Source organism: Trichoderma harzianum, assembly GCF_003025095.1.
Source record: "Trichoderma harzianum CBS 226.95 unplaced genomic scaffold M431scaffold_33, whole genome shotgun sequence".
NCBI lineage: Eukaryota > Fungi > Ascomycota > Sordariomycetes > Hypocreales > Hypocreaceae > Trichoderma > Trichoderma harzianum.
The window spans coordinates 89,406-115,690 of NW_020209281.1; the positions used below are offsets into that span (position 1 = coordinate 89,406).

Here is a 26,285-nt window from a genome sequence, read left to right on the forward strand (position 1 = left end):
CACTTGCTGCCCAATTTATTTCATCATAATTTATCTTAAATATCTCTATCTTGGTATGTTTTTTATTCTTGTATCCCAAGGTAATTATTCACATAGATGTCTGACCTGCCGTCGTCGAACAATCCGCCGTTTCCATGCGAGAAATGTCTTGCGCTGAACTTCGAATGTCTACCACCCTTTTCAAGAAGTCTCCGATTCAATTCTTTAACGCATGTTTAGGAATGCGATCTTGCCTTGCTTGGCTTCCACGTTGATACAGAAATCGAAGTAAACGAACTTTCTTATCACTAGCTCAATCTCAAAGCAACTCAGAACAGTGCCTTAATTCTACTCAGTCGCATAATATCGCCAGAAATTAGAACCGACCAGGAGTCACAGAAAGTAGCTAGCCAGACTCTCCAAATTACTTTACAACTTAAACGTGCCAACATGATGCATAACCCATATTTCATCACATCTCCATTCTCCATGTTTGTTGCTAGAATAGAAAATTTGGATCCTGTATACTAGCAATGGACACTTACAACTCTTAAGGAGCTTCAAGACTGGAGAGAAAACGTCCATCAAGTTATCAAACTACTAAAATCGATCATTCTTCTACAGCAGCCACGCAAAGCTCAGATTAACTTTGGAGAGTAAATGGAAGAGCTTGAGTTAAAACTTATAATCCAGAATGTATAGCTCACCTTGTACTAGGCTAACGTATTGGCCTATGCAGAACACCATGGTGGACGTTCTCCAAGCTGGCTATCGCGAACTTGGTGCACTTTGAGAAGATTGTTACACGGAGTAATGGTCGAGCGTGTCTATCGCCGTTGGTCTTGACTCGGATCGGATATGACATAGCCAACGGTGGGAAGTCTCTAGGAGTTCAGATATTAGGCAGGAGGTAGTGTCCTTCTAGACAACATCAGCGACGTGGACATACCCATCAAAGTCGGGAATGATGCAGGAATTGATTATTCTTCCGTGATTTATTGACAATATTGAGCAAAAGGAAGACAAGAAAGGAGTGTATTGGATGCTCAGATGCTGTAACCATTCATGTTTATAAGTGTACCCTATCTGATAAGATAATATTTCCCAAACCCCCCACGCCTCTGTTACTTTGACATTCTCGGGAGATCTTCCTTGGGGAAGCCAATGTTAAGCAGGACGATCTCTTGAACATGGCCCCCTCTATGAGATACTTTGCTACTTCCTGCCTCTCAGTATGCCGAGAGTCGCTAATCCAAGGCGATCCTGGTGGCGGACTTAAGGATAAGATGGTTGGGTCTGCTCCGGCCTCCTCGATCAAGTATTTGGCCATCTTAGCATTTTCCCCACACCCGAATATCGCGGCAGCCAAAACACTGCCATAATCGCCGCCGAGATGCGCATTCACGTTGGCTCCATTCTCCACGAAGAGCTTTGCACACCTCAGCGAACCTCCGTATGCGGCTGTTCCTAGAGGGCTGCCGAATATATTGTCTTCATCCACCAAGTTCACATTTGCCCCGTATTTTATTAGGAGCTCTGCTAAACTGGTTTTATTCCGATAGGCAACGGTATCTAAGCCGCAAAGAAACGGACAGTTTGGGCAAGTGATGTTGGGGTCTGTTCCTGTCTTAAGAAGAAGTTCAACCAAATCCACAGCGGTCGAAATAGCCAAGCAGAGCGGACTTGTATACCTGCCGACTTGATTTGGATTGACGCCCTTTCCCAAGAGCAGCATTGCCGCTTTAACTTTTGACGCAGCAATTGCTTCCATGAATGCGCTTCCATGGTAACTATCCAGCTCTTTGTGTATATCGCCCCCCCGGCTAATAAGCTCGGAACAAAGCTCATCATGGTCGTACTTCGCAGCAATGGCGAGTAAATCCAGTCCCCGACTATTGACTTGTGAGACGTCAATGTATTTATCCCACCAGCCCTTAAGCAACTTGTCAAGACCAAGAACACAAATACCAAAAATAGACTTCTCCGACGGCATTATATCGTTGTAGAAATACCGAATGCCATCAAGCTCATTCCGAATTTCCATGTGTCTGCACCATACTTGATATTGTTGACTGGAGGATTGTTGAGGACCTTCAGCTCCCAAAAAGCGTTTAAGAATCTCTGATAGACCTGTGACCTCCTGGCACTGTTCTGGAGTGTTTTTCACATGCTGTAACCAATATTTTCTCGTATACTTTTGAAGAGGATGTCGTGGATCCAGATAATTTCCCAAATCCGCTGCCGTTTTCAGGAAGTGTGCGATCTCATCGGACGATTCAGGCAGTGTCCAGTCCGAGTAGCAATTTATTAGACACGAAACCAGCAGAATCGCCACATCTTCAGGAGCTGTATCTATCCAGCTCTTATGTTGATTCTCAAAATACTCTGCAACTGATGCATGCGGAAATTTCCACACCGCTAATTGAGAGTCTAAGACAACCAAATGTGAGCATATACTCTCCAACGTAGACTCGTCGATGGGATCTGATACAGTAAGAGACTCAAGGTTGCTCTCCAAACGGATGGCCATTAGAAGCTCGTCGCTTGTCAATGGCCTTCTAGCACATAAAACCCATTTTACTGCCCGTTCTAAGATGGCCTTTTCTTCATTCCTTGAATAGATCTCTTCGTATGCTTCTGTAAGGCTTGTAGGAAGCTTTCCAAGCCGCTCACGGATGCGTTGATTGGTTCTCATCTTTTTGAGCTCTTCCCATTGAAGATACGCCCACCGGAACCTATCCATTGATTAGTACGATGAAAAGACGTTTTGAGCTTAATTAAAGCAATGGCATGGTACACAGGCAACTCACATTCCATCACTGTTCTCTCCGATCGTCTTTTTGACCTGCTCCTTCACTTCCTCCGAAACAGACCTCCATATACCGCTAACCTTTGCTATCTCTTCTTCGATATATTTCTCAATGTCTTCCTTGTTGTCGGCGGTACTTATCTCAACCAAGTTCTTCAAACCAAGATGTTCCTCAATGTCGGCCTCTTTACGACTGGCAATGAAAATCTTGACGGTACCTTTACCCTTATCGACTAGATTGTGCAAAATACGAGTAAGTGCCTCTCTAGTATCCATATAACATTCATCCAGAGCGTCTAAAACCAAAGTAGTCCGCGAATAGAAGTTAATGAGTTCAATTAAGGCCGTCTCACATTCGATGGTGCTTAAGCCTCTTTTCTCCTCTTTTGCCTTGAGGTATAAGGCATAGATGTTCTTCTCAATCATGGCTGGACGGTTCGGTACCCTGGCAAGCTGAGATACATAGCTCCTTAGGATATACTTTGTTTGTCGACGTACTGGATCTGAACGACTGCAATAGAAGTAGGCAAAGCCTTCATCATATTCGGCTTTCTGCTGACGGCTGACAGGAAGGTGGTCGATTACTTTGGATGTAAGGAATGACTTTCCCGCACCGACTGAAGCAAAAGAAGCAAGAAAGATTAGTTCGTCATACTCAATCTCTGTTACCCTTATACCAAGGGGAATAGAGCAAAGTTACATACCGTTTCCTTGAAGCCATAACGTCGAAGAGTAACTTGATCTGTCCCATTCAATAAACCCGGAATGATTTAATAACCATTCGCATGTCCCAAGGGTCCTTGCTTCGTGCTTTTCCTGTTGATGTTCGCCGATCGGTATAGTGCTGATATATTCTAGCGCCTGTTCCAATATACCCTCTTCAACCTTCTGTAGTAGCTTCTTTACGGTATCTTCATTGTTCCTTATTGGTTCATCGAGATTTTTGAGGAGCGTTTGATGCTCTTGCGATGCAACTGCACCACAACCTTGAGCAGGCATTGACACTTTGCGTTCTTGTTCTGTCAGTGCCGATACTAACTTTAGGCCTTCTCCACCAGAGACGAGGGCACGCAGAAATTGCTTCCCTTGACCTTCATTTAGGCGGACAAAGGCGTGGGCGAGGAGCTCCATCAATCCCTTGTATAACTCAACGAGCGCATCTTTTAGATTTTCTGTTGCCCCGTTACAAGAGCCGCCACTAAGGTATACATCTTCATATACCCTACCATGTCGCATAAGCCTTAGGACTTTTTCAGCACATCCGAAAATCACCGCAAGGTCCTCGCATTGGGACACATTTGCCTGATCGAGGATTTAATAACTGAAAGTAAAAGATTATTAAAGGGTATAGCCTTACCTTTAAGAGTACTCTGAGGGCTGACCATGCGACTGAGGAACCTGCAGGGGCAAAGTTGATGGAGATGTCCCCAATTGCTGTTATCCACGACACCACACTGTTGGCGTAATCTCTCCACATTATCTCGGAATCACCAATTCTAATCTTCAGAGTTCCATGCTTGTACTCCTCTTCTCTATTTCGAACAAGTGTGATGAGGTCTTGGGTCCTCTCCTCACCACTAATACTGTTGGAGACATCACCGATCCATTTTTTAGCCTTATCGTCTAGTTTTTGGTAAGCTCGAGACCATAAGTCAGAGCTGTCTTTTGTTTCATTCCGAAATTTGACACCCTCTACCATTGCAGCGGGTTGAGACTCCGCAGACTTGTCGTTTACTGTTGCCTCCGTTTTTCGAGAAGTTGTAGGTGGAATTCTTAATGAGACTGAGCTTGTGGCTGGTGAAGCCTCAGCATCGGACACCGCGCCCCAGAAGCTCTTCGTTCCATCACGTTTCTTGTTCTTCCGTTTGAAGTAAGAAGAAAGAGGTCCAACCATACTTAAGCCAACGAATTTTTCAGGCGAAAAACTCTCATCAAATAGATTCGAGACGCAACGATTGATGGAAAATATAGAAAACCACAGTGCAACCGCTAGGTAATGAGTGGTTAGAGTATTCAATAGAAGACAGATGAAAGTTGAGGCACAAGTTGGGCACAAGTGCGGAGTTGGCCGGCAAGGATGTGGCCCCTCAGCCTACTAAGCGCGTACGCAAACAAGGCAGGGATCGGGACCTGGCCTATCAAAATTCAGGAAATGAGTCCCGTTACAATCTGTCAACAATCTTTCGGAAGGGTTGAAGAAGTAGGCTCCTTTGAGACCCCTAGAACGCTCCCTTCTCCAAGCATCGGCATTGACAATTGATGATGCGACAGGAGTAGCAGATCTGACCACTAATTTGGCAAATACATCATAAACACTTCAAGGCCGCTCAGATAGCAGTAGCGATTGAAGTGAGGCACACCAACATAATCGGCGCCGTACCAACGCACCATGTATGTGCAGAGCTCGCCAACCAAGTCATCAGAGCTGGTGCAGACCTGAGAAAGGATGGATAGAAGGCGGTACTAGTCTCTTGAAGGTGGTAACAGCAATGAGCTAGTACCCGTGGGAGTCGATAAGCAGTTTGGTAAAGAAACGTACGGGAACTAATTCATATAGAGGAGTAATAGCTCAAACCTCGAATACTTTTTAATTTTTCGGGTCAAACATCTATCCGTAGAAGTTTATTCACAGAGTAAGTTCACCACAGTTGAACACTAGCTTCATGTTCAAGATTAGGGAGAGACTGGACCCGTCATGCTATTGTCCTTAACCAGCTATAGAGAATGTGAGGGAAATAGAGGATCCATCTAGCTTTAGCTCTGTTCTCTGGAACACGAGATTTGCTCTAGTTTCCATAAAATATGACAACTATCTTTCATGATCGATCATCTGCCTTGAAATGGTCCGACCAAGATGTGCGGAAGTGGTAGGTGAGGCCTACATCCGTAATCTCTTGTAGTTCGTTGTCCTCTAGTGTGATCTTTAAAGCTTGGGCATACTCGTCCAGCCTCGCAGGATTTTTGGTAGTGGTTACAGCAACAACCCCGTTCTGTATGATCCAACTGATAAGGACAGCTGCCTCAGTGGTCTTATGCGCTTTGGCAATGCGGGACAAGGGCTCACGCAGCGGTCCATCAGGAGCCCTGAATGCGGGAGTCAGGCCTTTGAACGAGCCCACTTTCAAGCCATTCTCACGCAGCCACGGCAAGTAATCGTTTCCACGCTGCAGATAGGGATGAAACTCAATCTGGTTCAAAACAGGCGGAATGGTCGCACCGTCCAGCGTAGCCTCGACATGATGGCGTAAGTAGTTGCTTACACCTATCGATGTGGCGAGGCCAGCCGTTTTGAGCTTCTCCATTGACTTCCATTTACTCTGGAACTCGGCCTGTGCGCGCTTAAAGGCATCCGAGTTGGTATCCATGTCGGCATCCAAGTCGGCAAAATATGGAGTATGAATCAGATAACTGAGATGGCGTTAGTACAAGATCGCTTTGACTATTAGGTAGAATAACACACAGGTCGAAATAGTCGAGCTGCATTTTCCTGAGACTCTCTCTAATCGCCGCATCGATGTCATCAATGCCTTGGGAGACCTTATTGGTGATGAAGAATTTTTCGCGTGGGACCTCCGATTCTTTAATGGCGCGGCCGACTTCCTCTTCGGTCCCGTACATTTCAGCGCAATCGAGATGGTAGAATCCTTTCTTTATGGCCGTTTTGATCAGGTCCAAGAGCTTCTGGTTAAAATTCGTATCTCCGGCTTCCTTGAACCACGCCGTTCCGGTGCCCAAGGCAAGCTACAGATACTCATTGGTCTTGAGGATACGCTGGTGTTCTGTCTATAGGGAGCTCACCATCGGTATCTTATTGCCATCGCGGAGGAGCAAGAGTGGGTTATTCATCTTTGGTACTGAGCGAAGCGATTGAAATGATTTGGATGTATGGAGAAGATACAGGCCGCCGGTCGGTTGCTGGAGGAAGTGATGACAGCGTGAAAGCTCGGTGCCAATTATCCAGGTCCGAGCGCGGAGTCTCAGAATTGGAGGCATCAAGGAGTGACCTGTTTCCCCTATGAGGATGACCAGCTCAGATGAAATGGTATAAAAGAGAGAACAACCAGTCGGAGCGGCTTGGAGTGATCTTGTAGGATTTTGCACGAGCTCTTATAGTCGTGGACGAAGTTGATAAGCCGAACAAGAGAGAAATAAATGAACACTTTAATTTGAGCTTCAGATTACCCGAACACCAACACATTGGCTTCAATGTGCGGGGTAGCCTTGGAACCTTGAATTGCTGTCATCCAACAACCAACGAGACTCTTCAAGAGTTTACTCCCCGAGCAAGAATGTCAGAAGCTAAGGAATAGACAAGAAACAACAAGGCGTCTACGTAATGAGGTAATTGATGGTAATCACAGCCCATTCATTCTGGTCCGGCGAGAGATACAATTCTTACTGAGATGCCATGTTGTGAGAAATACAATTGCTACATCTCATACTCTTCTAGCTTACTTCTCCTCCTCAGCCGTGTTGATGAAAAGATGTTGGGGCTATCTTGAACATGGAAGGTCACTAAGCCTCAAACACAAATGCCGTCTTCCTGCCAAATCCTTCAATACCCTGACTTTCGACAACCTCCTTGACGTCGTCCTTGTTCTCAGCAATAAATTTGGCCATGGTTACCCAGTTGTTTTTTCGTCTTCGGAAGAGCCCTTCGTCCAGCCTCATCTCCTGGACTAAAATTTCCATGACAAAAGGTATCTTTTCATCCTTCTTGGAACCTTCGGGCTTCTGCATCGCACGATCCCAGTCCCCAGCCTTGCATTTAAAATACACCACACGTGTCTTCGGCTGTGGAACCGGAGACGCAGCGTCCCCAGTCTCGTCACTCATGGCAATGTAGTGAACAACGACACAGTGATTCACGGTGGAAGGCTCCGACGCCTCGCCGACCTGGAACGGCCTTATCTTGCGAATGAAGTCTGTAAAGGCTTCATTGACCTTGTTAATGACCGAGCTACTGACATCTGGAAGACCGGCAAGGATGCGTTCAATGACATATTGGCGAAGTTCCGAACGCGATTTGTTCACACACACGGATTCTGTCAGGGTACTTTCCACTGTGTAAACAGCTCCGACTTGGGCCTTGGTGAGCGAAGTCATGGTCGCATTGGCAGCCTCTTCAAAAGCCAGAGCAACCTCGTCCGGGTTTTTAATGGAATACGTCTCTTTGCGACTCTGGTTGTCATAGTCTGATACTTCGTTGACGGCGGCGAAGAAGCGAATCATGCCGGCGGCGCTCATGAGAGACTCAAATGCTCTATGTACATTTTCGTCGTCACTTGTCGGCTCGATGGCGAAGATGTACGAGACTGGGACTTCGCCGCGCTTGATGAGGTCTTTGGGCTCCAGGATACTGCTTTCGACCAGGCCGACAAGGGCATCCATTCGACTGCCGCCCCAGAGATCCTGGTGGTTGGCATAAAACTTGCTATTGTTTCTAATAAGCTATCCTGAAACACCATAATATTGTGAGGCACATACTTGAGGTCTGGGTGATCTGTATTCATATCCATGATGATGGTTTGAGACTAGTTTGGCCAAGTCGTACGGAGGTTATTGCTCAATAGATGGACTGAGGGAGGACGGCCCTATATATATATAAATACATGTATATATCCCGGAAGTTCTGAGCCCCTATAATAGCCTTTATACATCATGGAGTGGCTCTATAACATCCATTCAATAGCACATGCAGGAGCACGTTTAGGTTGGGTGTCTTTTGGTGCAGCTAGGGGGCTTACGTGGACAAGTAGTATTGCACTCGACACACACATCGGCGTACACGTATGCTGTTACGCCTATTTAATCCGATGGTTAATGCTATAATAATTTATACTAAATAATCAATAAATTGCCTTTTAGAGATGATAAATAAGATCAAGTAATATTTTTCCCTTTGATTAGAAATCACGACACCATTAGAGGAAGAGCGCTTGAAGTGACAAATTTGGATGCATCCTGTGTGAGCATGGGACAAAGGATATCACTTGTGGGCATCTAAGGAAATATCTCGTGATTAAAGTATGTCTGGATATTATAACGGGAACATCCAGCAATGTCACAATTGCGGGAAAACTAGGAAGCGCAGCATTTTCTTAGGCGTAGACTACCGGGTACTCAAGCCGCCAATAGAAAGGTGATGAACTGATTCCAATTGACCAAATTTTAGCTTTCTAATGCAATTTATCCTATCAAGCGGTCTGCTTCGGTTTGGGCATCATGATTGGGTTTCTCAACTGCAAAAATCCCTCAATGGCAGTATACGGACCCTTTTGCAGCCCAGGCTTGGTGAGGTTACCCGTCTTTTCAATACCAAACGGATTGAACTTGGGCTGGGGATCCTCTTCCTCAGACGGCTGCGCATAAGGCTGGAAAAAGGACCAATCTCCCGGCCCCAGAGAAGGCAGGGGAAGATTTCGCAGCGGCATATCCCTAGCATTTTTGCTAGTGAGAAGTTCCTTCTCATGATATTCTGGAACGTCATTCAGCGGTATGGTCAAAGGCCCCGCGTGAAAGAATGCGGTCATGGTGTTCATGGCGCTTTGCCAGCTCCAGTGAGGCAACGTCAGCGAAACGGGTGGCAGAAATGATGAATAGGCTTGCACAGGAGTGAACGGGTCAATAATAGCGCCAAAGACGGACATGCGCGCGTTGCGGCGATCATCAAATGCTGCCGGCTTGACAATCAAGTTTTCATTATCGTACGGTGCTCGAGTAGGAAATGGAGCCTCCCAGAAAGGTGTAAAGAGGGGATAGTTTGTAGTGTTGAGACGCTCTAGCGGTTTTTTCTCACCCTCCTCTGGCGCAAAAAATGTCTTGACCTTGCTCAGATTGAGTTCATCTGACTTCGGTGTAGTGGTGTCAAAATAGCCCACAAGGCCATCATATTCAGCTTCACGGTCGCCAAAGCGGATCTGGAACTTGTAATATGGCGACTCGTCGTCGTCGTCATCTGGCTTGGTCAACAGGCGCTCGGGGGCCGTCAGGGGGCTCTTGGTGGTTTGAGTCTGCAGAGGTTGGCTTTCAAGTTCAAGCGACCAGCCCATGTTGACCAAGGCAAGAGGTTTGCCCACGATGGCATTGAGAAACGATGCGTAAGAGGTCGGTGCAGCGGCCAGCTTTGATTGAGCAGTTGTGATCATATACCAGAATCCCTCCAAATATGAGGGATCATTAAGCTCTTTAGCCAACGCATCAAGCTGCCTGGTCTCTGGCGTCGGAGGATCCGTGGATGGTGCAAAAGGTAGCCATTTGGGAGCATCCAATGCGCCAAGGGGCCCTCCAAAGCGGACCTCGCGGTAGAAAGTACCGTCTGGCAAGAAGAGCTGGATGCCAAAGTCGGCGTAATTGGTAATGACCCAGCCCCAGATTGGGTTTTCCCACTCTGTTGCCGGACGCCAAGTAGCTCCATTCGCACCTTCATCCAGTCCCTCTTTCATGTCAGGCGGATCGTCAGCAATTCGCTTGACAAAGTCGGCATTTAGACGAGCATTTTGGTTGATTTGAGGCGGCAGTTGCAGGAATTCGCACTGCTTGGCCTCATCTTTGATCACCGTATTAGCGTAGAGTTTGCCGTCTACCTCGATGGTCTGTGGCTCGTAAAAGTCACTGATGCAGGGGTAGATTGGTGGCGGTCCATCCACTCGCGGCTTCTGGTCAATGGCCATCAGAGCTTGCCCAAACTTGTCAATGACATTGAGCTTGCGGAATCTAGTTGCACAACAGCAGTTAGTATGGTTCGTTCTAGTTGATATAATAGAGACTGTGTATATGTGCGTGACTGGGAAAGCTCACCTAAACTGCCCGTGTGTGACTGGCTTGAAGGGATTCCATTTATCCGTTGCAAAATCCTGCTGTGCCGCATACGGCGTGAGGGCAGAGTTGCCCATGATCATTTCCAGGTTGGGTTTTGTCAAACCAGCAGTTTCAATGACAGCTTCAACCATTGCTTCGCTGACTTCGCCTTCGGGACCGACGAACTTGTTCTCGGGCTTCACATGGCTGCCTTCTGCCTGGGTGACCAACCCATCAAACAAGCCAGAGAGCGGAGAAGAAAGATATGACAGCTTGCGCATGTTATTCTTTAAATTGCACCGGTCCTCTTTGGTCAAGTACTTGTTCAAGATATCTTCGGGAGTATTATCAAACAGTTGGACTACCTTAGCCTCAAGCGAGAAGCTGGGCTGCGGTAATATGAGTGAGCGCCCAGATAGAATGCGTGTATCTGGACCTTTATCTCCCTGGGAAATCTTCAGATCGTCCCAAAGTGGGAGAGCTTCTTTGCCGTCCCTTGGTTTCACAGTGATGCCATAACGAGAGAGTACGTTGGCCGATAGGCGAGCTGTGTGCTCGTCCAAGTTCCAATACTCAAAGGGAATGTGGTCGTACTCAATCTCCCACTCCACAAATAGCGGGAACCATGGCTGTCGCTCTGACCACTGATCCCGCCAGCGCTCAATTTGAGTCTCGGGATCAATCGTCTTGTCGTGGAACTGTGGGTAGAAGCGGGACTCCGGCGCCGTGCCAGAATCGCCACCGCCAGGACGAAGAGCATAGAACTCTGTCGCTAGATCAATTGCGTGCTGCTTAAGTAATGGAGGCATTTCCTTAAATAGAGCCAAAACTTTGTTCAAGGACTCGGGTAAGGCAGCGGACGAGGGAATGACCTGATATGGTGCTCGGACAGAAACTCTGTTCAGATAGTCCGTCGGCCAGCCTGACTCTATGCCTCCAATGAGGACAGTAGGATTGTTCGCCCGGCAATAGGCAGGCATGCTGGCAGGTTTGGCTGTCGCCAAAAAGTTCGTCCCATGGATGGCGATCGGAGGGTCCAACATAAGATCAATCTTATGCTGCAGCTCCTCCATGCGGTCTTTGAGGCGAGAAATGTGCTCTGATAGATCTTTGGCCTTTTGAAGGAATGCCGGGGCGGTGGGATCAGTGCCATCATTGCCAGCATCGCTGACAAACTTCCACCACAGTGAGAACATGTCCCAGCGATACTGAGTCATTGCAAAACGGCACGCATCGAGGAGCTTCTTGGTCTGATTCAAGTCGCGGAGCGCAAGGATGGCTTCCCTCTCCGGTACCATTGGCTGATTGTCTGATTTTCCGTCATTATCATTTCCGGAGAAATAGTACCTTTCACCTCCGGGAGAGCGTGTAAAGGACCAGTTATAGATGGTATCTTTGGCTTGGCGCTGATCCTCGACGCCATCATCACGCGCGTATAGAAGCGAGTCAATGGCCAAGATTGACTCTTCCAACTTGGCAATGTCGCCGGGGATCCCTGGATGGTCCTTGCGAGCCGTGCAGTACGAGATGATAGCATCCATGGGAGTTGTTCCCACAGAGACAGCCGCTAGTTCCTGATCACGGAGACGAGCATTGTACCGATCCGCCGGCACATCTTTTGGCTTGTTTTCATGATCCCATGTAACGTCGTACATGGCACCGTGACACATGAGATGCAACTGGCTGATTTTCTCCATCCACGAGTCTGTAGGATCCGCGCCTTGGAGAGTCATGAATAGGTTTGCCAGGCTGGCGCCGTGGGCAATTGTCTTGCCAGAAGTCCACAAAGGATCAACATCATCTTTCCAGTGCCATCCAAGGACATAATAGCTAGCTTTGGCATAAGACAGATACTTGGGTCCATCTTTATCGCCAGCCCCGTACTCAAAATTGTCTAGCACACTGAAGACATTCGTATTGTGCATCTGGAAGTCTGCGAACAGTTGGTTGCCGCTCTGTAGCAGGCTGAGATTGGGCGGATCAACGCTGGGATTTGGTGTTTCGGACCAGTCCGCCAACGGAGTCTTACGTCCGATAAAGACTTCGGCCTGCTCGCCAATATTGATGTCTGAGCCGGCGTGTCCTTTGACAAACGGCGCAAAGTCCGTCTGCAGGTCCATATCCAATGGAATCTGGTCCAGTGACCAGATGTGGTCACTATCAACCACCCACGCCTCATATTCTTTGTCTTGAAAGGCTGATTTCGCATCTGCTGGTTGTATGCTGTCCACTTCAATCTTGCGAATCACAATCCACCTAGTCGGCGGTTGGACAAAGTCTGGCGTATCGTTGCTGCCATCCTCTTCAACGTCTCCAGGCGCAGCATGCAAGCCACGTCTCAAGCGCTCTTCTCGCCTCCTCTGCTTCGAAACTGTGCTGCCCGCTGATGTGCCTGATCGATAGAAACGAGGCAGAATCCAATGGATGTACACGCCGTGACGATGACGGAGAGCTTTAGGCTGTCCCTCATCATCACGGCTCCCGAGGTCATAGAGACGCGGGTTCACAATAGCAGGAGCAGTGTTATGAAGATCTGCGTGGTTCTGAACATCTTTCTGCAGCATGTATTTGTCCAGTCGCAGGAAAGTGTAGTTGGGCTGCGTGATGGGTGCGATGCGTGTTGTATCATCGCCCTCTTCACCACTGCCGCATACAGCTGGGTTTAGCACAAAGGCCTCCAACTGCATTGGCACCAGCACGGTGTCAAAGTCTTTGATTGTATCCGGCATTTTTCAGGTGGTTAATGTGTATGTGCTATGTAAAAAAGAAGAAGAAGAGAGAGATCAAGGTGCATACAGCTTCCTGGCTCAGGTCATTTGAGCAGAAACTGCTCCTTGGTGGTTCAGACCTATAGCCCTTACTGAGATGATGCCAACAAAGATGAAGAACTGAATCTCGATTTACATGAATTGTTTGCTCACATTACTTGGATAAGTACGATTCCATATTGTATCTCTCTATCAGTGCTACTTGACCTCAGGAATTTCATAACCTGATTTAGTTTAACCTTCTTTTTTAGATTCATACCTCCCTCATTCCAAGTATACATAGTTATACTTCTACATAGGACATTACATATCATACTATCAGAACTGCTTGATATATACGGTACCCCGTTGGTATCAAGCAACGATAATAATTCTTTGCCCGGTACCTCTCAGTTAGACTAAATAACTTGCTCCTTACTATACTAGCTTATTCGGGCGTTAATCATGCATCCCCGCCCGCAATAGCTCAATACTGAGTCCATTGGGAGGCTAACTCGTGGATTCCGTCGGCACACTTCTGCTAATTCCATCACTTGTCACTTTCATTTTCACTCAGCTACTCCACAGAAAACTAGAGCTACCGTAATGACGACGGCGATGCATTGCCGAGCCACACTCACACTCCTTCGTGTCCCCGCCACAAGTCACTGATACAAGTGACAACTTTTCAACCCGTGTCCCAGCTGCCAAGAGGGCCGACAACCTTGTCAAGGACCGGCTCTCAGTGAGGGGTAAACTATTGAAAACAGCATAGCGCAAATGGCGAAGACATGGATTAGCCAATGCTCCATTGACTAGCCAGCGCGGCCGACTAGTTCCCGTTTGTCTATAGTTAGTTCCCGCCCCCTCTATTGATGGAGACGCGGGAACTAGTCGACGGCGCTGAATAGTCAGAATAGTCAACCTGCCGAGCAACGACCGTCATTCAGCTCATGTTGTGATGGCAGTGGCTTGTCGTCTCTTACCATTTTCTGCTTCGCTTGCATGGGGATCGTGATGAAGTATCCATAACTGCCTACACCACGGGCATGCCAGTAATGTTTGGCGTTGCGATCACATGCGTCCTGAGCCGTTGTGATTGACAACTTGGGATGCATTGGAAACACGCTACATCGCTAATTGGGTATCATTGAGCGATACAACCGCCCGCCACAAAGGAGAAAGATTTTTAGACATTTTATTGGATGTAGTGATATTCCTTCAGCTGTCAACAGGTGCGTGAACCAAGCTGAACAACACAGTCTAGTTGTCAAGAGGCTGGCTGACTGCGAAACCGATGGATCACTGAGCTTCAATTCGGACTGGGAAGGCGCCAGCTACGTAATGATGGAGGAAAATCGCGTGCCCCGACTTCAGGTTCTCCTATCGTTTCGTCAACGTGGGAGACAACAAGGCAGACAGGCTCCGTGGGCCTCTTCTTGGGCTTCAAGTTGGAAGGGAAATCCGACAAGGAGGACAACTATATCAAGGACGACAACCACCTTCTGATTGAGCTCTCAGCACTCCAAACTTCACCATTCAGCATCAACAGGATTCTTTCCACAGATATATTTACAGCTCTCAGCTCTTTGAAGTAACTCTTCTAACTTAAACACAATCATCAACAATGGCGGCCCTCGCAGCAATTTACAACCCTTCCGCTCCTAAGGACAGGAGCGTCAGCCTGTTCTTCAACACCAGCACTGCTCAGGTTGCCTTGAGCTTGATGAATGGCACTGAAGGCAATGATAACAATGATATCTACGCCTGTGGTGACGACGATTACCCTGGCTATATCCTCAACCCCTCTGAGATCGCTGGTGGTACCTATCGTGGCATTCAGCATGTTGTCGCAACGACAGTTCCCATTGTTGAAAAGGGTGCTTCTGTGACCAAGAACCAGATCTCTCTCATCTCTCCAGTGTACAAGAAGCTGAACACTACCGCCTTGGCCAACAAAAACGTTTCATTCTCCGCGGATAATGTGGATAAACACGCCTGGGCATACTTCTTGGAGTAAGTTGATCTCGTGCCAGTTAGAGAGTTGACAGGTTCACTAACCATATATATAGTGGCTCCGCTAATTACCAGACGGCGCTCAAGGAATACGACTTCCTATCAGGGAGCACCGCAAAATACCTTGATCATGCCGACATCAGGGTTAACAGCTCGCTCGCTGCCTACTACAACATCAAGAACAAGCACCGTTTTGTCATTTACCAGGAGGTTGGCGCGGGAAACCATCTCAAGGAGTTTGATATTACCAGCGGCCAGAGTACGTTTTATTTGAACTATGCTTTCCTTTATATGCTAACATTAGTTTTCCCGTATAGCCTACGACATCCAGAACTCGGTGGGTGCCGCCCCAGGTACCACCATTGCCGTCACATATGACCAAGGCGGCAACAAGGCCTACGTCTACTACTACGATACAGATGCCACTATTCGACGAATCGTCAAGACTGGTGCTGATCAAACTGCGTCCTGGTCGCCAAGCGTACCAGTCGAGAACGCTGTCAGGATCAGTGTTCCCGGCCAGCTGACTGTTAGCACCGCTAATGGCCTCAACCATCTCTTCTACGTGTCTGTCGACAACTCTCTTGCCGACAATGATTTCACCCACGTGACCGATCCGCTCGATGAGTAAAGAACTGGGAGAAGGCTGCCCTGAAATTAGCAGATATCAGTTAGATATGACCAGATAGCAATACAACTCGTCTGGAGTTATTGAAAATCTCATCGTCGCATTTGTTCTACAGTGTTTTGTAGGATGGTGTTCGATATGCCAAAGCTGGCTCCTTATATCATCTACGCGATGTGTAGCTTAGCTCGATGGCTTCGTCAGCTCCAACTTGATAGAAGTCAATTTTGTCCAAGTAACCAACCAATTGTCCAATGAGTACTGGAAGCACTACCCACAATATAGTGTCGGCCAACAACATCACGCATTTAAACAGTTATTGACGTGACTCGCATATAATAGAAGGTAGTCAGTCCAGTATCCATGCGGCGATATCAATGTACACACTTATGATGCTACGTATCACATATACCGCATATTTAACACAGCTAAATAGCGTTATCACTTGAAAATAGTCACTGTATCCAAGTTTTTTCGTCTAGATAATATTTTAAAAAATAGCAAAACAATGAAGTAATGTTGACAAAATAATAGCAACTAATGTAAACTATGCTATGGAGTATCTGTAAGTGTATCGTGAGTTTGATCAAAAGCATTTCGCTATAGGGTACGCATTATGGTCATTCTCTCTTTCTCTTTTTTTTTTAAACTATAATGCATAAATCTCATCATACGTAGGTACGACACTGAGCCGCACAGGTGGCACATCGATTACAGGGTAAACGTGATTTCTGCGATTGGATTGAACACCGTGACTGTCACAACTTACCCACATGTTGGAAGGCTCTACGGAACCGCTCCCCGAGCAAATGTGTGGTTTCACCCTGTCATTGTCTTCACATGTAGTTTATTATCAGCGGGGTAATCTCTTTGTGGCGCTGCTCCGTTGAAATTTGAACGATGATTGAACTTGAATGAGAAAAACCACCGGATAGCTATCTTCACTCCCACCTGGGTTACGCTTCACCCCTCCCCCTTCTCCAACCGCCTTTGAAACGCGCCCAAGCGCTTCGAGGCAGGTTGCAGTGAAAGCTAGGCAATAAGTGTCCTTAAAAAGCGGACCCGGCAGTTTTCAAAGAGCTGACACCCTGGCCATCTCCACCACGGGAACTTGTCCAATGAGTTGGGGCGGAGGATCCCGGGAGATCAGCTATTAACGTGCCGTGTGTGGAGGGGGCGATGCCCCTGTTGGGTCTCTTCTTGGGCTGGAATATCACATGAATAGTTTCGGTATTTAGCTTCTTATGGTCCTTATTAACTTTGTATTTTTTTGCTATGTATGCGTATTTGGGACGAAACTATTCGTCAATGGTATCGTTTTGTTATGTAAATCACGCAATAAACTACCTATCTAGTTTTCCTACATGACAGAAAAATAAAGTCTGCACTTACTATACCTAAATTATCAATTCTTATTACATATTTACTCACCCATCAAGCATGAGGAATCCAATGAAACTGGTTTCCTGTTAATTTCGTCTCCCTGACCCCGCCTCAGCTATCCGTTGACGTCCATCACATAAAACTACTCCGCATCAGCTTGCCATCGCAAGCCACTCTCTCCTCTCATCACATTGATATATCAGAATTACTACGCAAGCCACAGTCAGTTCATCTTCACCTCATTGAGCCCTCAGCTTATGTCCTTACGCAAGCCATTGCAAGATTGCAGCGTCACATTGCATATTCAGCTACTGCGTCGCAGCCAGCTCACTACTACCAAGTTTCATCACAATTCACCAGCAACTTCTTTACGCAAGCCCCATTCTGCTCATAATCAATAGATTGAACGATCAGCTTCTCTATGCAAGCCACAACTGGCAAATTCTCCCAATTAGAGGCTCATCCTTCGTCGTCCCCTCTCTACTCGGCCTGTTCGACAAGGACAAGCTTCCTTGTCACTTTCCCGGATTGCTTCCCCATCTCTCGTAGTACTCCATCAAGATCTGAGGGGTCGGTATACTGATACACGTCATCTTGTAACATGTTCCAAAGGTATACCTTGCCATCGTATGTGAACAGGTAGGCGCCCCCTCCAGATTCGCTGCTCCTGATCATTTGTGGCTGCAGCTTCGAAAACTCGGTTAAGCCGGCGTTCATGGCGGCCTCAGTACCGAGGCCTTCAGCTGACCAGTAGTAATCGAGGTCCATCTCCTCTTTATCGACAGTCCAGCCGTAAGGTGGGTTGTCGACGACCTGCATGTCGGTTAGAGTAGGCCTTGGAAGATATGTCCACTACGCGTTAGATTTGCGGCCATTGGACATGGGAGACGTACCATGACTGGTTGTTACGAGAGCTGAAGACTTGTGAGGGGAAGCAACGTTGACGTATCTGTGTTGTAGCCGACGCTTGATGCGGTGGCAGTGCGAGAGGAGAGGAGTTGTCGGTTGCTGAAGGAGTAAGATGATGATGAATTGAACTACAGTGAAGAACCCCTCCTTAAATGCGCAGAGGCCGAACACGTGATCAAGCTCAATTACAAGCAACTGCCCTCGTCTGTTACTGGACTCGAGTCGCTCGGGCTTTGAACTCCCCCTTCTGACCAACACCATTCGAGATCGATCACCGTCTCTAGAGTTTGCCTTTGCGGTATAGGAAAATAGATCATAGGAAGTTATGGCTAACCCCCCACCCGAACCAGATCTTCTACGTCCCTATGGGGATCCGGAAAAGGGCGTTGCTAATAATTGGTTTCGTGTGAAATTCCGGTTCACAAGAGAAGATGTAAGTCATCGAACCTGAGCTAAATACAATGGCCTGTTGCCGTGCAATACGAGACTACGCCAAAAAAAAATAAGAAAAATAGTGGAAAAAAACCGAATTAAAAATGGAACAAAGAAAAGGCTTAAAGAGGAAAGAAAAGGTGAAAGACAACTGAAGATCGAAAAAAAAAAAAAAAAAAAAAAATCCAAGGTAAAGCGGTTGACGTGTCAGTAGATCTTGAAGTGGATGAAAGATGTTGCATCGAAAAACAATCCCAACTGCCCCCCTGAAGAATTAAGGACCGACGACCATTTCAAATTCTTGTTGGAAGTCTATGACCAGCTTGAGTCTCTCGCGTAAGTACTCGGCCCCTAAATATGGACACCTCGAATGGCTCTCTGAGAAACTATATTCTGTCCACAAAACTGATCTCCAGACAAGGACGGGCGGTGAAAACTACGAAAAACCAGCCCTGAACAAGCACAAGTGCCACATTTATCGGGAGCTTAATCCAGGCTATGGCCCTAAACAGACTCAGAGCAAACTGGTTTCGGACTATTTGGTCAAGTCGTGGACCAACAACTACGACAGCGGTCCGGATGTCAGGAACATCAACTTAAACTACTGGTGCATCTATGACCTGATCGGTCTGTTCTTGAGTTTGCTGGGCAGTGCGCCTCCGGCAGCCGACAGAAACAACTACTTTCTTCCCCTAACTGCTGTCTACGCAAGATGGTGCAGCAGACTCGCCGGGAAACTGAAGAATAAGGCCAGCCAGGCGCCCTCCGATCCTGGAGTCGGTCCCATACCTATGATGTTCCAATGCACTTGGCGTGACCGAAAAGATGGGAAAGGTAAATGGTTTTTCCTCGGCGCATCGCTGGGAGGAGATCAATTCGCAGACAATCCTTCCGGAGCAGATTGGCAAATGAAGGTGCAAATGGAGCGGTTCCGAATTCTGCGAGAGCATCAACAAACGGTAATGGTCCGGGACGGTGACTTCAACTCAACTGAGCCTGAAAAGAATTTGCCCGATGGGACGGGAAATCTTTGGGGTAATTGTGCCGAGACCTATCCTTTCGTTCAATGCATGGACGCGTTCGAGTATGTATTGAAGCCCAAAATCTCAGCTGTTTAGTCCATTTTAACTTATTATAATTAGTGTGATAAACAGCAACCAGAACGTGCAGGGCCTTGCCCTCTCGAAGCTGTTTATCGACCAAAAAAAACCTGTTACAGATTACAGCGGTTACGCTGATGATCTCATCTGGAAAAGCGTCAGGCCTCCTTGTCGTAACTGCGGGGATATCCTCCGAAGGGTCCAGGCGAATCAAGATTTATTTGCACAAGCATTTGAGATGGATAGGGCTCCTCTCCGCAATCCACCGGCTCCTCCACAAGACGCTGAAGTCGAGGAGGGTTTTGTCATACGGGACATGAAAGAACCACTGATCCAAGAAATGGTGGAGGTGACATCGAATTAGGAGGCGATATACGCATATATGTTTGTCTTTGGATCGTTCGCTGTGTCACATCTGGGCTATTCTATAGGTAGGTAATTACGGTGAACAGTTTTAGTACAATAAATGCGTTGGTTGCTCTTTTCATATGCAATCTTTGAGAAATAATATCTGTGACAGAACCTAGATGCGAGCTACCAAGCTCAGTATTGCCCCAAACAGCACACAGAGACTATGTAGTATATCTCTCTGAATCTAACATGACTGATTGCCTATGTTGGGAAATAAAACGAAGGAGTCAGGAAAGATAGTAAGCACTGTTAGAAGAGGCTAAATGTACTCAATTTCTACTTCTTCTACCCACGAAAGGCGCCTGCTCTCCGTATACCCTCAAGCAGTCAACAGCGGTGCAGCTACATACATCTTCATGAATCCCTTCTTCAACCTCTCGGGAATTCCCGCAGTGCTCTTGAGTGAATCTGGCTTGTCCCACTTAAAGCTCTCTGCTAGAAGACCTACAAATCCCTTTTGCCCATCATCTTCCGTGCCCCATGAAGGGTTGGACCAGCTATCCAGCACGGCAGCGTACTGTTTGTCAAAGTCCTCCACCTCCTTGTCGTTCTCATCTTTCTTCTTAAAGGACTCAACGGGTTCCCAGGCTGTGTTTGCATTTGCAATGGTTGGGAACGGTTTGACAGACTTAAGGCGCTCCAGTGAAGCGTCAGCTACGTCAAACGCCGGGAAAGGATCAGGTGCCATTTGGGCCTTGGGTGCGGTCAACTTGACGCCCATCATCAGAGTAACGGAACTGTCATCGCCTTTGAGAAGATCGGTGATGTTATTTTTACCACCGCTGGGATCCTGGCTTGGGTCATCTGCGTTCTCAAAGATTAGCTTCTCATACACATAAGGTCAAACAGATAAGAGACACTTACACATGGCCCAAAGAGCTCTTGGTACATTCTTGGTGTACTTTTCGTATTGCCATCCATTGTCCTCTTTCCCATTCTGGGCGACAGTCACAAGAAGAGTTGATGTCATGGATTGATCCAGTTGCATTGGCTTGCTAAAGACATCGCCGCCTTTGATGATGGGATCCTTGTCTTTTTCGTTCTTAAACTCATTGATGGCCATCTTGCATGCCACAATGAAAGAGAAGGATCCTGCTCGGACTACCCATGGATCGGTTGTTTTCCTCGTCGGATTCTCTGCCGAATTCAACAAACCAGTCTGGGCAAGGAAATTGTGAGCTTCATTCTTGTCCGGGTCTGGGTACTTGTCGTCTGCCAACAGAGTTGTCTTTTCTCCTCCTTCTTCTTCCTCTGCCTCTTCGCCCATTGTGATGAAGGCCTGGGCCGTCTTGGACGGGTCTTCGGATGCTTGCAGTACAAGCTGGTAGAACTTGAGCAAGTCCACGGCCTCGATCTTTGACTCCGAGTCGCCAAAGTTGATATCAAAGGCAATGATCCAGAAATCGACGTGGACGCGACCTGCCAATGGAGGTCCCCAGAGGTACAGCTGGGCACCGATTTCGACAGAAATATGGGTGTGAATGAAGAGGAAGTCAATATTGTACCGAACGCCAACGGACAAACCCGCTTGGGCATTGAAGTGGAACGGCTTGTAGTTAATGAGGAAGTCAGCAAAGGCATCAAACCAGGCCTCGAGAGGACCGGCGTGGAAGGAAGCATGAAGTCGTCCACCTCCCATGCAAGCTTTAGGAGTGATGGCAAAGTATGCTTGCCCGGTGATGCTCAGGTTGCTGCTGAGGCTCCAGCTGATGCCTAGGCGAGGGGGGTTGGGGTATCCTACTGGGACTTTGTATGCTTGGTGATAACCTCCCAACGTGAAGACGAAGTCGCCAACAATCGATTTGTCAGCTTTGGGAGCATCGAACCAGTAGTACAGTCCCATGCCGCCAGTAAGATGACAGTCCGGATACAAAATGAAGGATCGCGGAGACAACTGCGCTTCAATCTTGAGAGTGCCGAATTCGAAATCTGCCACGGCCGCAATACCAAGTTCTACATGGGCAAACTTGACGGGAGCCTTTGGATTTGGAATGTCCGCGAGGGCGAGCGCAAAGATGCCCAGCTTGATGGCTTGACCAAATTGCACAACCACAACCGCATCGAGGCTGATCATCTCAAAGGCATCGATCTTCATACCCACAGCAGCCCAGTACGTGTCGTTGAGAGGCTGGAACCATCCAGAAGGACCGGGATCTGTGAGTTTTTGCAGGGCTTCCATGGCATTTGCCGCACCTCCGAGATCAGTGCTGGCGATGAAGGGGAACTGGTAAATCTCCGCTGCCGTGGGTACGCGGACATTGCTATTGTAGCCGAAGCCACCGCATATGCCAGATATCTCTGCAAACTCCAGTGTAATGAGGGGGCCATCAAGCTTGGCAAAGACAAAGACGGATTTGAATTCGTCCTGGTCCTTGGGCTTTACCGTACCATAGAAGCCGGCCGCTTGGAATTGGTAGGGTACCCAACCCACGATGAGGCCACCGGCGTAGTAGTCGATGCCGCCTTTGTTGCCGTGCCGGATGATGCCTGCTATCATCAACGGGGGCTTGTCAAAAGCAGCGGCAAGACCTTCAATGCTTGCCGAGAACGTGGGTTTCGAGTTAAGAGACTTGATGTCGACCATGATGGTGAAGCCAATCAGCGAGAAACCGATAGGACCCAACTCAAAGGCCGCATCGAATTTCAAGCCCAGCATCTTATCTTTGTATTTGAGTCCGACATTGCTGATGGATATTGGGCCTGCCTTCTTCTTGAAAGGAGCCTGAGCGCTTGGACTTCCATCGTCAGCCGGCTCTTCTTTCTTGCCCTTGCCACTCTTCAGTACGAGAGCCTTTTCGGATGCAGATCCAGACTGTTTGCCCTTGGGCTTGGGTTTCATGAATGCATAGTCTAACAAGCATGACCTTTCACCTGTAGGACTATGGATGATGACGGCAAAGTGGCACCCGGCGGCCACCAAGATGTCCGTATCCTTGGCCATCTTGGGATCGATTTTGTCCTTGACTAAAATCGGATCTGTGGCATCGGCGTTGACCTGGGCGAGGTCTTTGCGTGTAAGACCGGCCTCTTTACCGGGCTGTGGGTTCTTTGCATTGTCGGGGTCTTGAACCCAAAGAAAGTAGAGTTCGTCCAGTGGTTGCTCCACGTCGCCAACCAGTGGAATCGTGACCTTTTCGCTCGAGAAGCCGTTCACAGCGACTTGAACCAGGCGCTTGGATGCGGCCGTTTTGCCCCAATCTGTGCTGCGTAACTGGGCAAACTTGACATGTACTTTGCCGATATTGATTTGAGCCAAGAAATGGAACCAAGTCGATTCAGTCTTTCCAATGGTTGCAGTCTTCTTTTCAACGTCCAGTTGGAAGGCCTTTTCGTTGTCCGTGACAAGGGGCGTGTTTGCCACAAAGTCGGGAAGCTCAATCTCATCATCTCCGAGAATGTCCTCAAGCACCTCCCCGATGGTGACACTCTCATCGGTGGGGGTGAGGAACGCGGTGAATTTGAAGCCCGCCTTGTTATGAGTAAATGTGAGACCAAGCTCCAGGCCGGCAATGATCAAGTCCCCAGTGATTGCAAAGGTCGTGCCTTTGGACTTGCCTTTATCAGTGCCCTCGGTGATGCCCTCATATGTATAATTGACCTTAAGGGTGCGAACTACAATTGACTCAATGAGTGGGCAAACTGCATCTTTCACATCGTCATCGAAGAACTCCACCAACGTTGAGGCGTAGAGGTTGCTGAGGGAGGCGTTGAGCTCCCATTTCTGCGCCTGAGACTCATAGCTCAAAGAACCCACCAACACTGCAGGTACTTGATGCTTGGCCTCTACACTTGGCACAATGCCAGCACTGAATGCAAACTTGAGGGCAAAACCGGAGCTGCTCTTGCCCCATTCAAAGGATGCGTCCAAAGAAACCTCGCCCAGATATGGTTGAGGGGCGGAGCCAGGGGTGATTTTCTTGGCAGTGGCCGTACCGGCAATAGCAAAGGTGTGATCCGACAGTTGGATATAGGCGCGTGTAATCTCCGAAGGGAGTGTGTCGGGAATGTTCACCACCGTCTGGCCGGGTATCAGAGATGCAATCTCAATGCTGGGTGCCGGATCTTTCGTGACGGGCAGCAAGATATTCCACGTTTCTACCCAAGGCTGAAGATCCAAATTATCCATAGCGGTGGTGTCTGTCATTGATTAATTCATGTGGTTAGCACGTAGCTCAATCAGTGGCATCATAATCAGGGGGTTCATCGACTCACTATTCCAGAGCTGTCCTTCCAGCGTGCCGAGTCCACCCCTACTCCTATCCCAGCGATACGAGAGGAGGAATACAGCAGGTTTACCAGTTTTTGCTGTACCAATGTTGGCTGTAACTTCGATATCAAATGAGAACTTTGCCAACTTAGGCGAATATTTTCCCTTCTCAGTCTCGAGTCCAACAGTGAAACGTCGCAGAGTAGTGGCCGAAAGAACGTTTTGGCTGCCTTCTTTCTTGCCCAGGAGTCCAGTAACAAAGTCTTCCAGGCCCGTGTCATCAATGAGCTCGGCAAGCCACATCAAAAGACCCTTGAGCGGGCTTTCTGAGAGGAACATGAATGTCAAGCTGAGGCTGCGGGCTCCAAACTCAACACCAGCGACCATTTTAACTTCTGGGGCATCTCCATTTTTAGCCTTGACGGTGCATCCGATGCTCAAGGCGACAGTGCCCTGATCCACTGGAAGATCCCCCTTTTCAGTTTGTCCGAGAACCAGCTTTCTCTTGCAGACGGCATCTGCAGTGTTGAGTTTCAAGCCTTTGAGGCCGATATTTAGCAGATCTTCCAGGTACTTTGTCTGCTCAAACTGAAACTGCAGACGGATTGTGGTAGTCATGTCGGCGTCCGGCACTAGCCACATGGCATTACGCTTTGGGTCATCCTCTTTCCCAGGGTTTTTAAGAGTCAGTGGTAGACCAGACAGTTTCTTGGGCAAGAAGTAGTCCACCATATTCTGTGATCCAACATATTTGAATAAATCACCGAGCTTCACGCCGGTAATGTCCTTTGTTGTAGTGAAATCAAGGCCCAAGGTAAGCATCTTGCCACCAGTATCAATGCCTGGGGGGACAAATCGAGGCTCTGTGCCTCCGCCGATGAGGTCACTTGAAGCACCAAACGTGTAAATGAGGACATCCACGGCAGAACTGAATGTGAGAGCCCATGGCGCAGTTAATGCTACCGTGAACTTCTCGATATTCTTGTCAGTTACATTGTCAAGACTCACGGTGCCTGTAGCACCGGTGTCGAAACTTTGAAACCATTTCTTTGTCTTATCCGTATCCGCCAGGGGTGCCGTCAGATTTGGTGCTTCAGAGAGGATAATAGCTTGCTCTTTGTTTAGAGTAGCAACAAATTTGTCCGTGGGTGTATCTGCCTTGAGGATTTGGACATCATCACCAGGCTGTTGGCTGGCTGTGCTGGCGTATATGGTGTAGGTCTTGCCATTTTGAATATCTCGTGAAGTATCTCCGGCCCGTACAAGGGCTCCTTCAGTAGATGCCACGCCCATGATGAGGATGGCTTTAGTCTAAAGAAGCTACCAGTATGATGTCCTAATGGAAGGGGATAGTCATAGTATGAGAACTTGTATGCCCACGATGAATTTCAATGAGTGAGATAGGCTTTGTTTGTTGTCTTTCGATTCAAAACACAGAGTCTTGGTGCATCCACATCAAAGACTTGTGAGTGCAGTGCAATAATCTCAAACAACACAGGGGATTTGTTCCTCCCTAACTCTCTCTCTCTTTCTTTTCCAATTCAGTCACCATACGATTCAATAGTAACGAGGGCCGATCCAGCCCCCAGATACCCTGTCTGATTCGTTTCCCAGACTCAAGGGTAACTCGGCCAATAGAAGTGTCCATGAGACTATCACCGCACATGGCGTAATTGATCTCGTCATTGGCGTTTCTCGCGCGCTTCGCCTCCTGCAGTCTGTTCTTAGCGATCCCAAAACGGGTTTCAGGTGCTTTTGTTTAAGCCGAGGATGCATCATATATCATGATAGCATCAATGCTACTGTGGCTTGGAGGATTTTCTAGATACAAGTACCGTATACTTCCCCGCATTGCCAACCCTTGAGA

At 47.8% G+C, this 26,285-nt stretch overlaps 8 protein-coding genes across 8 annotated transcripts; 2 read left to right on the forward strand and 6 right to left on the reverse strand.

The window, feature by feature from the left end:
- Positions 1–970: 970 nt before the first annotated feature.
- On the reverse strand, positions 971–4,803 carry M431DRAFT_514170 (hypothetical protein). The gene is made up of 4 exons (XM_024920166.1): positions 4,146–4,803; positions 3,493–4,090; positions 2,790–3,405; positions 971–2,714 (listed from the first exon to the last, which is right to left on the reverse strand). Exons 1-4 carry the CDS (start codon positions 4,680–4,682, stop codon positions 1,049–1,051), a joined length of 3,417 nt encoding a protein of 1,138 aa, XP_024767495.1. The 5' UTR covers positions 4,683–4,803; the 3' UTR covers positions 971–1,048.
- A 680-nt stretch (positions 4,804–5,483) lies between these two features.
- Positions 5,484–6,723, reverse strand: M431DRAFT_525910 (hypothetical protein). Its single transcript, XM_024920647.1, has 3 exons — positions 6,587–6,723; positions 6,249–6,529; positions 5,484–6,196 (listed from the first exon to the last, which is right to left on the reverse strand). The coding sequence occupies exons 1-3, from the start codon at positions 6,632–6,634 to the stop codon at positions 5,605–5,607; spliced, it is 921 nt and encodes a 306-aa protein (XP_024767496.1). The 5' UTR covers positions 6,635–6,723; the 3' UTR covers positions 5,484–5,604.
- A 580-nt stretch (positions 6,724–7,303) lies between these two features.
- M431DRAFT_488267 (hypothetical protein) lies at positions 7,304–8,307 on the reverse strand (the record flags this gene model as incomplete). The annotated part of the gene is made up of 2 exons (XM_024916545.1): positions 7,304–8,222; positions 8,276–8,307. 2 exons carry the CDS (start codon positions 8,305–8,307, stop codon positions 7,304–7,306), a joined length of 951 nt encoding a protein of 316 aa, XP_024767497.1.
- A 678-nt stretch (positions 8,308–8,985) lies between these two features.
- M431DRAFT_11439 (hypothetical protein) lies at positions 8,986–13,317 on the reverse strand (the record flags this gene model as incomplete). The annotated part of the gene is made up of 2 exons (XM_024911900.1): positions 8,986–10,504; positions 10,589–13,317. The coding sequence occupies 2 exons, from the start codon at positions 13,315–13,317 to the stop codon at positions 8,986–8,988; spliced, it is 4,248 nt and encodes a 1,415-aa protein (XP_024767498.1).
- A 1,391-nt stretch (positions 13,318–14,708) lies between these two features.
- On the forward strand, positions 14,709–16,217 carry M431DRAFT_366985 (hypothetical protein). Its single transcript, XM_024914607.1, has 3 exons — positions 14,709–15,351; positions 15,408–15,610; positions 15,669–16,217. The coding sequence occupies exons 1-3, from the start codon at positions 14,963–14,965 to the stop codon at positions 15,980–15,982; spliced, it is 906 nt and encodes a 301-aa protein (XP_024767499.1). The 5' UTR covers positions 14,709–14,962; the 3' UTR covers positions 15,983–16,217.
- Positions 16,218–17,559: 1,342 nt separating this feature from the next.
- On the reverse strand, positions 17,560–18,375 carry M431DRAFT_514175 (hypothetical protein). Its single transcript, XM_024920167.1, has one exon. It carries the CDS (start codon positions 18,176–18,178, stop codon positions 17,840–17,842), a length of 339 nt encoding a protein of 112 aa, XP_024767500.1. The 5' UTR covers positions 18,179–18,375; the 3' UTR covers positions 17,560–17,839.
- A 218-nt stretch (positions 18,376–18,593) lies between these two features.
- M431DRAFT_11442 (hypothetical protein) lies at positions 18,594–20,164 on the forward strand (the record flags this gene model as incomplete). Its single annotated transcript, XM_024911902.1, has 4 exons — positions 18,594–18,701; positions 18,915–19,036; positions 19,122–19,784; positions 19,843–20,164. 4 exons carry the CDS (start codon positions 18,594–18,596, stop codon positions 20,162–20,164), a joined length of 1,215 nt encoding a protein of 404 aa, XP_024767501.1.
- Positions 20,165–20,530: 366 nt separating this feature from the next.
- On the reverse strand, positions 20,531–25,711 carry M431DRAFT_11443 (hypothetical protein; the record flags this gene model as incomplete). Its single annotated transcript, XM_024911904.1, has 3 exons — positions 20,531–21,015; positions 21,076–24,348; positions 24,424–25,711. 3 exons carry the CDS (start codon positions 25,709–25,711, stop codon positions 20,531–20,533), a joined length of 5,046 nt encoding a protein of 1,681 aa, XP_024767502.1.
- Between the last annotated feature and the right edge of the window lie 574 nt (positions 25,712–26,285).